This window comes from Homarus americanus, unplaced genomic scaffold (genome assembly GCF_018991925.1).
Source record: "Homarus americanus isolate GMGI-L3 unplaced genomic scaffold, GMGI_Hamer_2.0 scaffold25467, whole genome shotgun sequence".
Taxonomy (NCBI): Eukaryota; Metazoa; Arthropoda; class Malacostraca; order Decapoda; family Nephropidae; genus Homarus; species Homarus americanus.
The window spans coordinates 216,477-236,624 of record NW_024732867.1 but is presented as its reverse complement, the minus strand read 5'-3'; the positions used below and the strand labels follow the sequence as shown (position 1 = coordinate 236,624).

The 20,148-nt window shown below is 40.8% G+C and overlaps 1 protein-coding gene across 1 annotated transcript in view; it reads left to right on the top strand.

Annotated features, from left to right (window-relative positions):
- The window catches only part of LOC121869134 (docking protein 2-like), a 109,653-nt gene that overhangs the window by 70,050 nt on the left and 19,455 nt on the right, over nt 1-20,148 (top strand). Inside the window, exons 7-8 of the mRNA XM_042370321.1 lie at nt 16,922-17,137; nt 18,162-18,501. Of these exons, the coding sequence (XP_042226255.1) occupies nt 16,922-17,137; nt 18,162-18,501 (556 nt within the window). The remainder of the gene's footprint in view (nt 1-16,921; nt 17,138-18,161; nt 18,502-20,148) is intronic.

The window sequence follows — 20,148 nt, the reverse complement described above, 5'->3', positions numbered from 1 at the left end:
AATGGGTGGAGATATTGATTGGTTTCTCAGATGAAGGGCCCATTTCGCACTCTGTGACCGGGTGACAGCTCAGATGGGAAAAGGTGGGGAATAGTTTCAGCCTTCAAGGTCAGTGGTGGAGTTGACAGGTGAGGGAGAGTCGGCTTTCATCTTTATGGTTGGAACCACTAGATCTCCTACCAAGTCATTACCCAATAATAAATGAATGCCACCACTGGCATTAGATTAACTCTAATGGCTATTGCACTTCCCCCAGTAATCAAGGACATTGAGTACTTTAGCTAAAATGGGAAAGAATGGGATGAGAGATCTGAAATTAGAACCTCTCATTAGTAAATGCAGTAGATATATCAGGAATGACGTTAAACAGGAGGATAGATTGTGCTGCGCCACGTATCGTAGTATGCGAATAGAGAACAGACCCCTCTATGATTGGTACTCTCTGGGTGAATGAAGAAAGTCCTGATGGGGCCTTTCCGGTGGTGGTTGCTATTGGTTTGGATTTGGGATCAGGGAACTTCTTTTAGCAGTGACCGCGGTCGTTTACAAGACTGGATCGTATGGCCTGGGTTTTACAGTAGAGTGCAAGTAAGCTTAGTTTGCATCGGGGAGTAGGTGTGGGACGCTTTCAGGCCTACCACTCACGTTCCCAAGGTTATCATCAGAGGACCTAACATGTCGGGAAGTACCACGTTCTCTACTGCTTAGTGACTCCACCAGCAAAGCGTACGCATCAGCCAGCCAACGCTTTTGCCCTAAATTAACCTCTCCACGCTCCTCCATGTCACCAAGACTGTGAAATGTGGTATCTTGCTCTTCCCTCCTCAGGACTACCTGGGTTAACAAATCTGCAAATAATGGAGGTCTCTGTGGCCTCTAACACTTCTTAAAAAACTAAACTTTTCTTGGAAACAAAACTCAACAAGGTGTGTGAAAATGGTTTGGTTGGTTTACGACTTCTGCCGGTATCCATCTGGCGTGATAGCATAAGAGGTGAGGATATTCTTTTACGTTATCATGGTGTCAGTCTGGTCTAGCAATTATAAACTCTACGAGCCTTACACCATAGTCCCCAGGAACTAACACCGACACACCCACTGGTCCTTTGGTCACTCATTCTTCCCAGCTGTTGCTATAAAAGTCCTAAATGACCCGTCCATATCCAGTTCATCAACCCAGGAACAAGGGAAAGCGTGTAGGGGTTAAAACATGGTTTCTCTCTCTTAATGCCGCTTCTTTTGATTTAAACTCAATGTTAAGGTGACTTCTGCTCTCTCTCTCTAGTTCTTTCAGGCCCTAACCTCCTGCTCCAACCGGACTGTTCCATCCTTTCCTCATGTTCCAACTTGGCCTGTTCATTAACTTCCTCATGCTCCAACTTTTTGCTCCTTGGCCTGTTCAACATTCTCATGCTCCAACTTGTCTGTTCAACTTTTCCTCCTGCTCCAACAGCCTGTTCAACTTTTTCTCCTGCTCCAACTTGGCCTGTTTCCCAACCTTTCCTCATATTTCAACTTGGCCTGTTCCGACCTTCCCTCCTGCTCCAGGCAGCGCAATTTCAACTCAGGTTCTTTCATTTGATTTGGAGACTCGAACCTAGCTCGTTCTAGTTCTAAGACGTCTATTCGTTGTGTTTTCTTCTTGAGGCTAGCCAGACCTAGAGGCAACTTCTGGTGAGGAGGGTGGTGGATAGTGGTTGAAGTTTCTTGGACATGGGCGTTAATCTAACCTTTGGATTCTTTAAAACTCTTTGAACCAACACTTCAATCACATGATTTTAACATTTCCTTAGTCGGTTAACAATGAAAATGGGATATTGTAATAGTTGGCTATTTCTCCATTCTCTTTCTTCAGGATATTAACCTTGTCAATTTAGCTACGGAAAGGATTTTCAATAAAATCCTGGAAGTCAAAGCCTGAGGTGGCCATTGTTGAGAAAAATAGGATAAATTAACTAATGGTCAAAGATAAGATAAGTGGACGCCTAAGAAATATCACGGCGATGGATAACCAGAAGTCGAAACTAACAAGTTATACCTAGGAAATTACACTTATGATTATTGTTCTTCTGAGAATCATGAGAAGGATAAGAGACTTGAAGAAATTGGGGCGTATCCACGGCATTAATATAAGGTAGGATATGCTGTACCTGATATACTTGAAGGAAGGGCGTATTACGGCATTTATATAAAGATCAGGATTAACAACCCTGGAGTTTGGTATGATTGACCTGAATGAGATAATAAGAAACAATAGTGAGACTTTATAATTATGGGGTCCTGTTAGGCAGGGCGTCCCAGAATATCACTTCACCTAAACTAGTGACTATGGAACCTTCTCTCTGGAGTGAGGTACGGCATTAAACAGATCAGGATTCTTCTCACTCGATAGGCTAACTACGACGCCGCACGTGTAATAACAGGTAAACCTTATGACGCGGAACCCTAATATCCTACGTCTGTCACTCTTATGTACGATAATACCAATATATGCACACATATGGAAACTTTAAACCACCGTAAAAAGTAATTGTGAACAGAAGTGACTGGGAGAGATAATTAACAATGAGTAACAAAGGGAGGAGGAAAGGTATATGGTATAGGTCGGGTCCTGTCACGGTCATCATTTGTTACGAAGTTGGGGATTTAGAAATATAGTTAAAGTCTGCAGATCTGACAGGTAACAACAATAAACAAGAACAATCGGACTATAAAGGGTGGGCAAAGGATGCGAGTTTTCGTTGTGTATAATAGTGCCACCATTCATAACAAATGTTAATGCCTATAAATTTACCCGCCAACCGCCTTAACTAAAGCATTAACAGTATATACATATTAATACAACATAAACAATTTTGAAGCAAAAATTATGGACGTGGGGCAATACAAGATTATAAATACCATTGAGGAGCTGAGATGGCTGGCCAGTGGGTGAGTATTGTGAGGCAATGAGTAGTCACTGTACTCATAGGTTTAGGGATACCGATCCTGTGGTCACTTCCAGAGTGTGTCCTCATCCTCGAATTCGATGACAAAGAAGACTTGGAGAGTGACGCAACAACCAGGATATGGAGAGAAACTTTGGAGTGGTAACTAAGACGAATCATGCTCGTCATATGCGTCCCTAGATAGCGTTGACTCAAATGATTGTACAGGTAGGTAGATCAAGACAATAGATGGCGTGATTTCGTAGTGCTTTCTTAAGGTAGGTAGATCATGACAATCGGTGGAGGGGTTCGTAATAATATATATATATATATATATATATATATATATATATATATATATATATAATCAACGACCTCTGTAAGGAATCGAACCCTCGACCTACTGGGTGTGACTAGGGAACACCGGCTGAGCCACAAGGACACTAAAAACAGTTCTAGACTCTGTTATATTTCTACACAAAAGCCTGTTCCATCGAGCTAGTGGCGCCGTGAACACTCATTGAGGAAACTGCCGTTACTCTTATGTGGTGTCAGTAGCGCATTTTACCGAATCCAGCTGGTATGAAACGCGAGGTGCATATATATACTTCATTTTTTAGTCCATATAACACGCGGACTTTGAACATATAATCAACGACCTCACCAGCAAGAATCGAACCCTCGACCTGCACTGGGTGTGACTGAGGGAGCATATACCCGGCTAGACACAAGGACACTAAAGCAGTTCTAGACTCTGTTATATTTCTCAGCCTGTTCATCGAGCTGATGGCGCCGTGAACCTCATTAGAAACTGCCCGTGCCTCTTATGCGGTGTCGTATATATATATACTCGCGTTTCCTTATGACACTTGGAACCTAATATCCTACGTCTGTCACTCTTACTGTACGATAATACCAATATATGCCATCAGCTCAATGAACAGGCTTTGTGTGAAATATAACAGAGTCTAGAACTGCTTTTAGTGTCCTTGTGGCTAGCCGGTAAGCGTTCCCTAGTCACACCCAGTAGGTCGAGGGTTCGATTCCTTGCTGGTGAGGTCGTTGATTATATGTTCAAAGTCCGCGTGTTATATGGACTAAAAATGAAGTATATATATATATATATATATATATATATATATATATATATATATATATATATATATATATATATATATATATATATATATATATATATATATATTTATTTATTTATTTATATATACTGTATATAAAACAAAGAAGTATGTCTGTGTATTTGTGTGTGTGTTTGTGTGTATGTGTGTGTCCGCAAGAGGATCTCAGAAACTACTTTACAGATCTTTAGTGATGATGGAGGGTGTTATATGTAGTGATGATGGGTGATGATGTTATATGTAGTGATGATGGATATTCTTTTATGTCGTGATGATGGGTGGTGTTATATGTAGTGATGATGGATGTTGTTATATGTAGTGATGATGGATGGTGTTATATGTAGTGATGATGAATGATGTTATATGTAGTGATGATGGATGATGTTATATGTAGTGATGATGGATGTTGTTATATGTAGTGATGATGGGTGGTGTTATATGTAGTGATGATGGATGATGTTATATGTAGTGATGATGGATGGTGTTATATGTAGTGATGATGGATGGTGTTATATGTAATGATGATGGATGATGTTATATGGAGTGATGATGGGTGGTGTTATATGTAGTGATGATTAGACAATAAAATAATAACAGTTTAATGCTAAAAAAAATATACATTGCTGTACCGTTGTAGTGAAAAACATGGTGGAACTTACATACACTGTTAATGAACTGTTGGTGGAAGAAGAAGTTTTGGGGACTGAACAGTGAGACAATGTGGAGCCTCCCGGAGGGTGGCGACCTACCGTTGCCTAGCAGATGAGCCGCCCGGAGGGCGGCGATTCTTCTAGTGTATATATATATATATATATATATATATATATATATATTAGTTCTTGAATTGATAAGTGGCAGGGCTGAAGTAAACGCTTTGTTGGTTTTGCTTTATTGTAGAAAAATATAGTTTCACAGGTACTGAGTTCAGTTGAGAGTATATTGTACCTTCTCTGCTCAGGGAAATGTCTTAGTGCACTTGTATAGGAGAACAGTTAAGTGAGTTGTTCACTCGGTAACAAGTGATATGATCATCTCTCTCTCACACCAGGGAGAGAGGGTGGTCAGGCAGGTCCTAAAGGAAACGTGTCAGATGTTTGTTGCTGAGCTGCGCTGACCAAACTTGACCTCGCCCGCTCCCCAGAGTAAATGTCAATTCACCAATTGATTCATACTCATGGATGAATGACTTGGTGAATATATGGGTAATATATATTTGGGTAAATATTTATATAATACAAATGGTGCTGTTACAAGCGTATGTTATTCTACACCACGAAGATGCCGGAAATGCAGCTTTTTTTGTAGTTAGACATTGCATGAGCATGGAAAAACAGAAGAAGGCAAAGCATTTCACAGTTTGATTGTGTGAGGAAAGGAGGATGTATTATACCGATTATTCTAGTGTGACCGACATTTACAGAGTAAACGGTTTGCACCGCGGCCAAGACGTGTGTTACGAGCCCGCGGCCTTGCCGGGGGTACACAGGATGCCAAATCCAACGATCATTGCCCGTTAAAGAACCTGTAAAAGAGAGAGAGTGAAGCAACATTGCGGCGAAGAGAAAGGGAAGAAAGATTATCAACTGAAGGAGGGGGATCAATAAGACGAAATACATCACTAAGCCTCAGTTTTAGTCTGAGACTTGCAGACGGAAAACCTCTATTGTGCAGTAGAAGGAACACCACTACTCCAGTTAGCTACACTATCTCTGATGAGAGGACCCTTTGTAACTTTGCCCTTAGGGTTCAGCTTCTTTAATAGCTGAAATAAGTCCTCCGTCCACGTCGCGAGTATACAAAGCACCAGCTAACACAACTCACCAGTCAGAGAAGCCACAAACTGCCAGAGCTGACCCAACCAAAGGGAAAGCACGGAGATCCCCACTGTCCAACGTGTTCCCCATATTCAACAACCGGAGTGCAGAAGATGATAGACCAAGGTGTGGAGATCGGCATCCGATTCAGTACTCCGTCAAAACACAGCCGATAAGATCAAACAAAAAATTTGTGCACGAGATCAAAGAAGGCACAGTCAAACTTACATATGAAGATGACAGGGTAGAAGAAGCCTACATAGAAACAGTGATCAGAGGAAGAAGACTAAACACTAAATACAACAGAATAGAAAGGTAGATGTAACAAAACACAAGAATATCAGATCCGGACTAAAAGAAGAAAGACATAGACACTCAACAGGAGAATCACGAGCCAGCAAACAACATGCACCAAGTTCCCGCGATCCACAACTATACAAAACAGAACATTAAAGATAATCCAACACAACGTTCTCACCTGGAATCAGATGAGAAAACAGAACTTACAAACATATACAACATAATAGACCCCAAACATTATACTTATCAATGCGCACGGACGAAAAAACAAAAACGAAAAAAATCTAAATATTTAATTACCACGAACACCAATGAATTGTATATGAAGAACGCCCATGGCGGGATAGCAATTTCAATTAAACGAACAATTTAATACAAAATAATTGACAACTTTCAAAGTAACTTCCTGGTAGTAGAAACAAATACCACCAGACGACCAATAACAATAGGAACATCATATCTACCACTTAAAAGACCTTTATTCCCGACAGGAGACCCCCTAAAACTAACCAGACGAAACAGCCCGGCATACTTCTTAGGCGATTTAAATGCACGACACAACCCTTGGGCACCACAACAGAAATCCAGGAGGAAAAATATGGCATGGCTTAGTCGAACATAGCAGCATTACACACCTCGACCTAGACTTCCAAACACTTATAATGGTGGGAAACTCGGGGAAACCCGACATAGTTCTGATCAACAGACACCACCATTTACACACACATAAAAGCTGGACCCACCAGCACCAGTGACCACTTACCTATAATAGTAACGCTCTCCACATTGCCAATACATATTCCCTCGATACCAAGATACTCAGTCAATAAAGAAAACTGGGAAATTTTAAAACAGCCCTTAACACAGACGACACAATACAATTCCACAAGAAAAACACGACCGAGATCGATATGGACTTAGAAACCTGATTCACAAAAATCACAACAGCCATGATAAAGGACATCTCCAAAACAACATATTGCACATAACGCATGAAGAAAAGACTATCCAAACTAGATTCGCCAACCTCTCCGAGTATATAAAAACACACGGCTGGGGCCAGTACACCACAATACTATATATTAACCTCAAAGAGGAACTAAACGAAATGTGCAAAAGAAAACACTTGAAAAATGGAATCAACTAATCACCAACACACAAGCAGACTGCAAAAACCCAAAAGGCTTCTGGACGAAAGTTTAAAACCTCATGGGAAGTAACTCAGTAGAAAATAACCACCTTAGAGACAAAAAACGGAAAAAATATCATAGAGCCCCAACTTAAAGAAATAATATTTAGAATATTTTGGAGCGGCTTATACAAAATCACAGATGAGGAAAATAAAAACTTCTGCAGACAAACAGAACAGATGGAGAGAACACACCTGAACCAAAACACAGCCAAATAGCAGCCCTACAGGACAATCAAGCGCAACATGTTAGACAACAACAACCCACTAATTGCTCCAATAACCACACACGACATCAAAGAGACAATTGCCAACTTCAAGAATAAATCACCCGGAATACGTTAAATAAACAAAACCTTACTGCAAAACATACCTCCACCAATGATCAAACAGCTTGCAGATATCTGCAATGCTTCAATAGCAGCCGGATTCTTCCCATTAACATTTAAAATAGCGAAAATAAGACTCATTCCAAAACAAGAAAAGAACCCAACAGGCAGAAAACTATAGACCCATATCACTTCTGGAAATACCCAGCAAAATATTCGAAGAAATAATCTACCATAGACTAAGAAACTACCTAAAGTATGAAAATAAATATAACCAGACACACCAACACTGCAATAGCCTAAAAATACGAATCCATCGCAAATGCAACCAGCAACAGAAACCAGTGCAACATAGTACTAAGGCCATGTGAGCATAGCCTTCGGTAAGGTATGGCATGAAGGACTCAAATATACTGTAAGATTACCCAACTCAACATGCCTCCCAACACACGACTCTCCTTTTCAACTTACCGGACTACAGCCAAATTCATCATCCACAACTACATAGGACAGCAAATATGCTAAAACCAAGGAACTCTGAGTAGAGTACATTGCATATGCAGACGATGTAACTCAAAATATCCAATAACAGGGGAAATCGAAACAAATGATGGCAATCAGACCAAACAGAGAATCAAAACCATAAATAATTACGAAAGAAAATGGAAAATTAAAGCAAACATATAACAAAACAAAACCATATCCCTTCACTGTCAAAAACCAAAATATGCCATATGCAGATAATGGATTAGTCCTTGCCCCTAAAATCATAAGAAATGGCATACTCCCACATATTATCAAAGAAAGGATCGCAATAGCCCAAACCGAACTAACAAAACTCAGAAGATTCCGTAAATCAAACAAATACCAGTACACTTAACATTATATAAAAATAAATAAACTTAAAATGCAGGAAGTCTAAAACATAGCCCTCCGAAGAGTAGCGACTTACATATAGAACTTAACATAACCACAATCAACATCAGAACGCACAATCAAGTAATAGCAATATGGGAAAAACTCCAAGTATTAGAGGACCCCATATTACAAAAACTAACGCATAAACTCATTACCACAACACAGCTGGTGGCCAAAGAGCATAATAAACGATGTTTCAGAACCAGAACCAATAAACACACAATGAAATCTAAGACACACAAACCAATTACCAAAATCCTACAAACTCTCGTAAACTAAAAATTAGGAAATGAAAAAGATGGGGATATCTTTTCAGATACACAAGGACCTGGAGGGGACCCAAACAATCCCATAAAATAAACTTAGCTTAGCTTAGCTTTCCTCCCCTTGCCTAAGTTGACCTGTGGGAGTGCTGTCGTGGTACACAAAACCCTGTCCCCGCAAGGTGGATTAACACACCTGCTTTCAATCTACCACCGTATTTCCCACTTCCAAACTTTACTTTCCTCCTACATCTTCTTGCATCTTCAGAGCCAACGGTTCTCTTTTCTACATCTCTACTACTACTACTTGTATTTACTTTCGGAAAAAGACCCTGTGCGGTCGAAACGTAAGACTAATAAACAGGTCCTGCTGTCTCCTTAGTTTTTTTTCACAACCTACATTTTCATTTGTCATAAAACACGCAATATATATATATATATATATATATATATATATATATATATATATATATATATATATATATATATATATATATATATATATATATATATAGATAAAATTACACAGGGAAAAGGGAAACAATGGAACACCTTAGCTTTCGTCTTTATGTATAAATTCAGAAATTTTATTGTGATGTTTAGAGATGTTAGAATGAAAATTACTGGTGAGACGAAAAGGGAAACATAGGTAGACCAGGCTGAAATGCACTCACACCGCTTGCCGAGTTAAAACAAAGCCTTCAAGCAACGCCCTCATGCGCTCGAGTGGAGGCATCTTGAACTACTGCTTAGCCAATTAGGCCTATAGAAATTAAAAGTACCTTATCAAATTAACGTGTACACGATATATGAAGGAAAGGACAGCTATAAAATTAGCAGTTATTTTGGTTAGTTTTCCAGTTTAAAATATGTTACGTGTGTCCTTTGGAAAAACTAATAAAATACGCGGAGGGATGACGTCATGTCCCATGAGAAAATGGCTTATTTCCCCAAAAGCTATGCGAAAGCTCGGTCCGGAATTAAATAATGTTAACAAGTATTAAAATTAGTGCTAATTTTGAATTAAGTAGTCCCAACTGGCGGCGTGCCTTCGGTGAGAGCTGGTCACCCACGAGAGGTCACTCTGTTGGCGGCTACCTACTGTATACCGACGTGCCAGTCCGTGCTCCGCCGAGAAGCGACCACGTGGCATGCGTCCTCGGCACACTCTTTCGACCGTGCATAAGTAAGTCTTCATTAGATCTCAGACATTGTTTAGATAGGGTGGAGAAGAATTTAGCAGTGGTTAATAAAGCTTAGTTATCCTATTTGTCGGATAACTACCTAGTTGTCGGATAACTACCTAATTGGCAGATGACTGTCTAACCTGGTGGATGACTATCTAACGGGCGGATACTAACCAACCGGCGAGCGGGCAGCTGTTTCTGATAATTAACTGGATGAACCGCCGTAGCATAAGAACATAAGAATGGAGGAAACTGCAGCTGGCCCTTTGGCCCATACTGGGCAGTAGGGTGTGTCATAGGAGGGAAGATCAGCTAAAACTAATGGCCCATCACTTTTTTGGTAGATTTTAGTGTATATAAACAGAAAATAATTTCAGTTTCAATATTTTGCAAACTTTTGCTAGGTAAATTTTAGCGTGAAATTTATCGAAAATCTAACGTACAGCTGCATTAGTGCATTACAATTAAATAGTGAACATTGCTTTCTGACTTCATTCTTTAACAACCCAACTAACAATATTTTTTCTGTTTCAGATTCTGATGCATTTATAAGTTAATAATATTTGCGATGGCTGCTTGTGTCAGGACGAGGAACCAAAAATCCAGCCATCTCAGTCACTATCTTGGGTCTGGGAGAGAGCTCCTGAAGTCGGAGTTGCCTACATTGAGAGATGCTTTGAGATACGGTGTTTTAATCAGGCAAATCAGTGAAAATAACCAAAGAACTTACACAAACAAAGACATTACCAGTGATATGACCAAAGCTGTCTTGGCACAGTACACTCTGGCTAACGCTCAGTTCCGACCTCAGTCATAACCAAGTCAGAAGAAGATTAGTGAGAGACTGCTAGCCAGTTGGGAAGGCCAAGAATATCTCTCTTGGGAGGAGAAACTGCAGTTAGGTTGACTTGCCAAGCAACTGGACCAGTTATTTGACATAATTACTTGCAAGTGCCCAGGTAACCTCTGTCCTGAGTTTGGATGCGATCGTGACTGTAAATCCGGGGCTATCTCCTGTATTTATAGCGTCAGACCTGAAGATTCCTGATCAACTGGCATTTTGTCAAAAGCACAGAGAGAAGACGCTGGCAGTATAGAGAACTCATGATTTCTAGCCAAGATATTCCAGGTCAAGAGACGAGAGCTGCCACAGAGAGACAGAAGAGGAAAGAGACTTGAGAAGGCCCAGGGTGAGGTAAAAAAGGCCGATGATTGGAGTCAAGCTGATTCAGAGTTTAATGACTTCCCCATGGCTGATCCGAGTGCTGACCAGGAGAATGGTGACTTTCTCCCTAACCCAGAAAATAATGATCCCAAACCTTCCAGGCATAAGATTCGAAATAGGAAAGATATCCCGAGCATAGCTCTGGCCAGCATGCGACACCACACTGGTCTCAGAGAAACTGCAGAGATAGCAACAGCTGCCTGGGTTGACGGTGGTTTGATAACACCTGATGATGTTCACCTGGTGATAGATCATAACAAAGTAAGGAGAGCTCAGGAGAAACTTGTCAGTAACCTAGAAGAGGAGTTTGATAAGGGGATAAGAGAAAATGGAATCAATTGTTTGTTCTTTGATGCGAGAAGGGATGACACTAAAGTGTTCATGAAAGTTGGAGATTCTGACAAGTTGTTCCCTGCCATGGTGAGAGGAGGAACACTACTCCTGCTGCAGTGAACCAGGAGGGAAGGCATTTGTGGCATTTCACTCCAGAGAAAGATGACATCAGGAAACCAGCTGAGATAGTGGCAGATAACATTGTGAACTTGGCTCAGAGAGAGGAGGAACGTAGACCAGACCCACACAGGCCATTGGAGGAACAACACGAACACAGGGTGGCAGGGGGTCATACAGTGGATAGAGCAGCGGAAGATTGGGAGGGAAAGCTGAGATGCGGTGTTTGTGACCTCCACACAAGAGTTACTCAGACATCTGATCCAGGAGCTGGATGGCAGAGACTCTTTCAAACAACAGATGGTCTGGTCCTCTTGGCAAGATGCTGGACTCTGCCACTGAGTTAGAAATAAATCCGAGCTTTGAAAAAATCACAGTTGGCCCTCCACTCGTTGAGCTTGCACATACTGTCACTGACGACCTGAGTACTGACCAGTCCTATGGTTACATGATTTGCAGTGCCATCAAAACTGGGGTCATGCCTGATAGACTTGCTTACCTGCAGATAGGTCCAGTCTCACATTCTAGGTGGCTCACAACGGCTCTCAGGTTCTGCAGAATTTGGGTCGCTCATCATAAACTGAAAGGAAACCAGCTTCACAACCTGAGACTTATTGTCCAATTCATCGTGAGTGTCTACTTGCCAAATTGGTTCAACACCAAGGTCAAGTTATCGTTCTCCGAAGGTCCAAGGCATGTTCTCTTCCAGCTTGAGCTCCTGAGGAGTCAGCCAAGGAAGGTTGTTCAGATTGTGGAGCAGACTGTGAGGAGATCTTCCTGGTATGCTCATCCCGAGGCAGTTCTGCAGACAATGCTCTGCAGTAAGGATGAGGAGGAGAGAAGAGTGGCAGTCAAAAAGATCTTGGATATGAGACTTGTGAGAGGATCTGGGCATGACGAATCAGTTGGTGACGATTCCTTCAGGGTCAGGAAGACTCCTGAGAAGTCAATCTAGGTACCAAGACCCTCACTGATCTCATAGATCTGGATAACATCCAGGCTGGCAGTGAGCCCCCTCTTACAGCCTCACCAATGTTCAAGTCAGAGCTTTCCTGGACAACCCCATGCATGTGTCCCTGCCTGGCCCTCGCACACCCAGGCGTTGTGTACAGCAAGTGAGCCGAGGCCAGCAGTCACGTGTACAGCCAGGAGAGGAGGGAAGGCTACATCCGAGCTCAGGTGGTCAGCAAGGAGTGATGAGTAGAAACAGAAGCAAGAAAGACATGTTCTCTATGGTGCAGCAACTTTACCGGGTCGTAGTAGTAAAACCGGTTTTTGTATTTGATGATTTTGTTTTCTAAAGGAATATTAAATTTAATAAATGTGTCAAGATCATTCGTTTCACTATTCTGGATCATTTCATCCTAATAAATTAACCTGATTTTACTTTAAATAAGCTATTTAGTGGTGTTGGTAAAAGGGTGGGAATACTGAATTTTCATAAGATTTCAAGTTAAAATTTACCTAGCAAAAAATGAAAACTTTTCAAATCTGAAGATATCACATGATTCTGCACATAGAACTACATCATTAATACCATGGGCCGATTTTTCAAACTAAAAACAAAAAAATTCGCCTCCTTATGACACACCCTACTGGGCAGTCCCATTTACACCCAACCCCAATTGCTCATATAACTACCCAACCTGTGTTTGAAGCTATCCAGCGTATTCGAGTTAATGATAATATTTGGTAACTTCTTCCACTCGTCCACTACTCTATTTCCAAACCAATGTTTACATATTTCGCGCCTAAACCTAAATTTGTCTAATTTAAAACCATTGTTACGAGTTCGCTCCTGGTTAAATAGTTTGAGTTCCTTTGTAATGCCCCCTTTGTTTAGCCCTGACATCCATTTATGCACCTCTATCATATTGCCCCTCACTCTTCGTCTCTCGAGGGAGTGCAAATTAAAATGCTTTAACCTGTCTTTGTACTCAAGGTTCCTAATGCCCGGGATTAGTCTTGTCATTCTCCTCTTAATTCTTTCCAAGGATTCTGTAATGCGGTGACCAGAATTGAACTGCGTAATCCAAGTGAGGTCTTACAAGCACAAGATATAGTTTTAGGATGACCTCGCTAATCTTGTAACTAACACTCATTTGTATCAACCCAAGTACTTTATAAGCCTTGTTTCCAGGAAATACACATTGCTTACTTGGCTTAAGATTCCTACTTATCATTACTCCTCAATCTTTCTCACATCCGGATTTCTCAATAACATCGTTGTTCATCTGGTATCTGGTTTCCCTGTTTACATCTCCTATGCTGAGTACTTTACATTTGTCCACATTGAATTTCATCTGCCATTTTTTAGACCATTCGAAAAATTTGTTTAGATCTTCCTGTAGGTTTGCTGAGTACTCGTCAGATTTAATTACACGCCCTATTTTAGTGTCACCAGCAAATTTACTTATGTTGATGTCGACGCCGATATCTATGTCATTTATGTATATAATAAGTAATAATGGTCCAAGTACTGAGCCTTGGGGAACTCCACTAGTGACGTTGCTCCAATCGGATTTAGTGCCGTTAATGCTCACTCTCTGTTTCCTGTCCTGTAACCACGCCCTAATCCATTTTAGAATATCTCCCTCAATGCCATGAGCCTCCACTTTTCTTATTAGTCTTTCGTGGGGGACTCTGTCGAAGGCTTTACTAAAGTCATAATTGTGCCCCTCGTCCACTGATTCGAAAAGAAATGAAAAGAATGTCAATAGATTAGTTAGACATGAACGCCCGCTTGTGAAGCCATGTTGGGAATCATTGAATTCAACTTGTGCTTCTCCAGGTGATTTCGGATAGTTTGAAATGACTGCTTCCAGTTATTTGCCTACAATTGATGTTAGACTGATTGGACGGTAGTTAGAGGATAGTGATCTATCTCCTTTCTTGAAAATCGGTATTACATTCGCTAACCTCCAGGATTATGGTACTACACCCGTTTTTAAGGACATGTTAAACAACTTTGCCAAGGGTATACTAAGCTCTTCCTTACATTCCTTTAATACTCTGGCAAATATCTCATCGGGACCTGGTGACTTATTAGGGTTTAGTTTGTATATTTGCTTACTAACATCGTTACTAGTCACTACTATCTAGCCTAATTTATTTCTTCACTATCTCAGTGTAGAGTCGGTGCCCCGGGTATCATATTTAAATTTTCGGTGGTGAAAACTGTTGAAAAATATTTATTCAGATTATTGCTCATTTCTCCGTCGTTATCAGTTAGCTTGCCGGTATCTGACTGTATTGGTCCAATCTGTTCTCGTGTTTTAGTTTGATACATTTGATAGAATCCCTTGGGGTTTGACTTCGCCTCCCTTGCTACCTTCAGATCATTATGTCTCTTTACTTTTCTTATCTCGGTCTTAACCCTGCCGGCCAATACCTTATAATAATCTTGTAGGTAAACTTCATCACGATTTATTCTCCTACCTATAGCCTTCCTTTGTCCAATAATATTCTTTAAATAATTATTTATCCATTTAGGGTCATTGTTGTTTGATCTGAGTTTTCTGTATGGTATGTTCTGCCTTTGTGCATTAAGTAACTCATTATTTAAATTGTTGTGGAACTCGTCAACCTCAGATCTCGTGATCAGGTCATCCTCAACCGTCAGGTCTCCAGGTAAGGTGAGGTCACCTTCTGTGGGTACATTGTGTGAGGTCATGTAATTCACCCCCAAGCGTGATACCCCTTCTCTCAGCTGCCTCTTCAAACTATCAAAGTTTGCCCTTCTGAAATCTGGGACTTTAGTGGAATTTTCCTTGTGGATGCCCTAAAATTCTAAATGGAATCTTATTTCTTTGTGATAGCATAGTGATGGTCGACCTGGTTCACCCGGATCTCTCCAGATAGACGCATACAACACCTAATCATCTAAGGAAAATTCATCAACGGGAACAATAGCCTACCTAGGCTCGATTGGCGGTAGCTGTTTGCCCTTCTGTAAAGAAGTGGGAGTAAGCCAGCTCTGGGTGGAGACTGAGTGAATGGAAGGTCACACTCTGGGACCCATAACTATCCATGGTGCTAGTAGTTATTAAGAACTTTCACCTCCCCAGCATTGGGTGTGGTTGGGGTGTTTAACCGAGTCCTGGTGTAAGGACCTTATGGTTGATCGCACACGCGGGATGTATGAGTTCCTCTTAAAAAATTGTTTGGGCTGTAGTGCTGGGAAGTACGGTGTATTCTGAACAAATGTTGAGAAGCATGTTGCGGGTGTTGGTGGAGAAATACACTCATGACTCATGAACCTAGAAGTAGAGCAAAAAAATCAGCGGAACGCCCGCCTGCCTCATGGGTCATGAGCGATTTTCTCGGTTAAAAAAGACACTGTTCGAGTTCTCCTGTGGGTGCCTGCCGCTGGGCAGATTGGTAGTTACAACCTTCGGGTTCTGTGCATTTAAGATAGTTAGAATTAATAGTATTTTGTGGGTCATTCCTGACAGGCTATGATTGATCCATGTTCTTGTGTAGTATGACTTAATCAGGATTTCTATTCCTAATGGATTACTATTAGTTTGTCTGACGTCCTAAATGTATTTCCTAGGGTGCCGTTAATATATTTTTATATTTTGTTGTACTATTTTTCACGGTGCCATTTATATCTCTTCTTTTTATTTAATTATTGTGCGATGTAAAACAAGCGGAGAAATTAATCTAGTGTCTGTTGTGCAATTAATATATTTTCTTAGTGTTGTACGGGGGTGCAATCTATCTAATACAAGTGTTATCATTTTTCAAGAGTGTCTCTTTATACTGAATCACGACTGACCAGTTCAATCTATGTAAGTAATTTAATATTAATTTTGTTTGCGCTGGTTCGGTATTCTGAGGGGCGCTTCTACTGCAATACCATCCACTTTAAATAAAATATAAATAGGAATATTCGGACCTTTTACACACACACACACACATATATATATATATATATATATATATATATATATATATATATATATATATATATATATATATATATATATATATATATATATATATATATATATATATATATATATTTATTTATTTATTTATTTATTTATTTATTTATTTATTTATTTATTTATTTATTTATTTATTTATTTATTTATTTATTTTTTTTTTTTTGCTTTTATTTTTTTAAACTTATTACTTTTAAAACCATATCTCTGGGTCTGTAATGTGACTGATTTCCAGGGAAAGAATATCTATTCGCTGATCATGAAGGAGAAGGAGGTGTGTCGTCATATTGCCAGTAAAAGTCAGGGGACAGCCCTCCCCCCAGGTCGGATAGCGGCGCCCTCCGAACCTGAGCCCGAGTCCCTCCTCTTCTCAGGACACATCTATGAGGCTGTGAATGACTTAATACCCCAGCCACCCAGCATAGGCAATGTCACACGACCTGGCTTTAAGGTATGAATTATTTTCTTATGTTAACGATAGTAAAACTGTAGGCCCTAGTATAGACGCCTGAATATCACGAGGAGACAAATAAAATCAAAAGGAAAAAAAAATGCATTTCTTTATGTATAGCAACGCCTAATTTATAATACTTTTTGTTTTAAGGAATCGCCTTCTAATACTTATAATTTGGATTTACAAAGAAATAAGATCTAATAATTGCTCGTGAGCTTCAAAAAATACTTAAGATAAAACGTAATTTTCGTAAATTAGATTTTTTTTTATCAAGCAACTTTATCAAAATCAATACGCTCTAAAAATTGTATATTTACAATTGAAAGTTATGTTTTTATTACTAATTCATCAGCCCCTAATACGTGGTTTTTACATCTATGAAATTTGAATGCAGTACGCAAAAATAAATTTATGGGTTTATTTTTCTCTTAAGTTAGAGACCCCATTTTTATACGTGTCTTTTTGACCAGATGATTTTAATATGACTTGCTGAGTATATATACTCACTTCTTATAGAGTCTATTGATGCATTGATGCATTACGGACAGACAAAAAGTGTTTAATTGTTTAATCAATTAAGGGTTGGCATCTACAGCCCTCTATTTCAAACGAACTCTACCGCTATCTTCCCATTCTCAAACATTCGGTCAAAGTACAACATTTTCTCCTTATAAACTTTGAGTATTCTTTCGCGTTGTGTAAGTTATGTAACGCTTCTCTCACTACAACTATTTTCATTGTACATAAATGCCCACTACCATTTCTTGAAAGATTTCATAACTGAAACACAGAGACTTTGTCCGAATTTGTAGTTTAGTCGGCTGTCACACTTCACAAGTAATTATCTAAAATTATAATGACGAAATATGCTTCAGTTACTTATAGTAAGTTGGTCGTTTTAGCAATAACACCATTGGGAATAGTTGCTCGAAGGTTAATAAGTAAATAACATCAGTGGGAGTAGTTGCTTGGATGATACAGAACAATGACACTGAGTAATCTAGATTGTCCTTTCATACAGGAGAATTCCTTGTCTGGAAACCCGGGTAAGCCCCCTCGAATCTCTACCACTAACAACTGTGACGCACATTCTCCAAAGCCACCATCCTTGTCAGTGGTGGGTCAGCCTACAACCTCGTCAGGCAAAAGTGGGGATGTGAAGTCACAATCATCTTCACATCTACCCACCATGTCTGCCACCAAGTCCTTGCCCACCAACCCTGCCTCCACCTTTCCCTCCACCGATATGCAATCACTTTCCAATTACCAGCAACACACTCATCCTGAGAGCAGTATTTATTCGGAGGCAATAATCCCTACAGAAGCTTGGAAGGGATGGGATGACGACGAAACCATGCCAGGTAAGTAACAGTTTGGAATATGCTTCATGTGCTTGTACCGCCTTCATCGTTTTATAACTTTTAAACCATAGCTGCTCATGAATGTACAGTTGCCTTCACATGAACATACTGTACAGTCTCGTTCAAGATTCTTCGAACACTGCTGGAGAATACCGGCAACTCAAGGCCGTTTGTTTACTATAGTACGTCGCAAAAATTATGAATAAATGTAAAAGTGATCGGTGATTGTTTACTTAGTTCCCCGTTGCTTAATTTACTGGTTGGGCTTTGTTGTTTCGAATTATATTATACAACGTACTATAGTAAAGAAACTGCCATGAGTTGCCAGCTTTCTCCAGCAGTGTTCGAATAATCTTTCAATTTCAATTTCAATTGTTTATTCCTTGATAGAGGAAGCGGGATCCTAGTGCTGTTACTAGGTACCCCTGTACAATGACACCAGAATCATCTGGCAAGTGTGAAAAGTATATACAGTATAAATATTATAAAGGGGCTTACTAAAGCCTAAGGAAGGAAGGATGTTCCTTTAACACATAATTAATATTATTTACAAAATATCTGGCCAGTATTGGGAGGATCATCGTGTCTCCGTCAGGGGGTCGTGGAGTGGTGGTCCAGCAGGCGTCACGGAAGCGTTGTGTGTGGGGACATCTTAGGAGGTAGTGAATAAGGGTGCGGCTGTCGGGTCTTCTGCATAACGCACAAGAGCGTTGCTCAGGGGATGTGGGGATACCAATCTCCCAAGCAAAGTCATACCCAATGATGATACGGGCAGCAATCACGTCCCCCTTCCGCGACCCTTTCCCGTAGACGTATGAGAAGTCAGGAAGTTTACGGAGGACATCGTACCATGTGGGCGGGGAGTCCAGGGGGATGGCTGCTTCCCGAGCTTCTCTCTGTTTGCGGCGGATTTGGGTCCTAATCTGTAAGAATGTTCGAGGAACAACGTAGTCAGGTGTGGCCTTGTTGCAGCCAGTCTTGGCAAGGTCATCTGCTGCCTCATTCCCCAAGATACCGACATGACTAGGTATCCATAGGAATGTCACAGGACGGCCTTCATCCTGAAGTGTGGATGTTAACCCTCGTATTCGGAGGATGAGGTCCTTATTTTCCCCAGATCCAAATGCGATCCCGTCGAGAGCAGACCTGGAATCGCAGCAGACAAGCAAGGGGCAGAAACCATCTGCTTCTTCCTCAGCGAGAAGGGCAGCAAGGAGGGCTATTAGTTCAGCCTGAGTGGAGGATGCCCCGTCAGAAACTCTGAGAGACAGTTTGATAGGCTCAGGGGCATGAGGACGGGAGATGTAGACACCAGCCCCGGCCCTACCTGTAGCGGGGTCAACAGAACCATCAGTGTAGAGGACGACCCTACCTGGGGACCAGTGAGCGATCCTGGAGAGGTGGTATTTGCAGAGAATAACAGGGTTCACCTGGGATTTCGGGAGCGGTCCACCGAGGGCAATCACTTCAGGTTGAAAATCCAGCCAGGGAGAAGGAGACGAACCAACAGCAGGGGTGACAACAATATCAGGCAGGAGGTCATGTTCCTGAAGGGCTCGGATGAGTGACCCTCGCCACTGTCTTCTAGATGGAGGTCGGTCTCGAACAGCAGTAGTCAAGTTGGTTTGGACATAGTTGCCCCTAGGA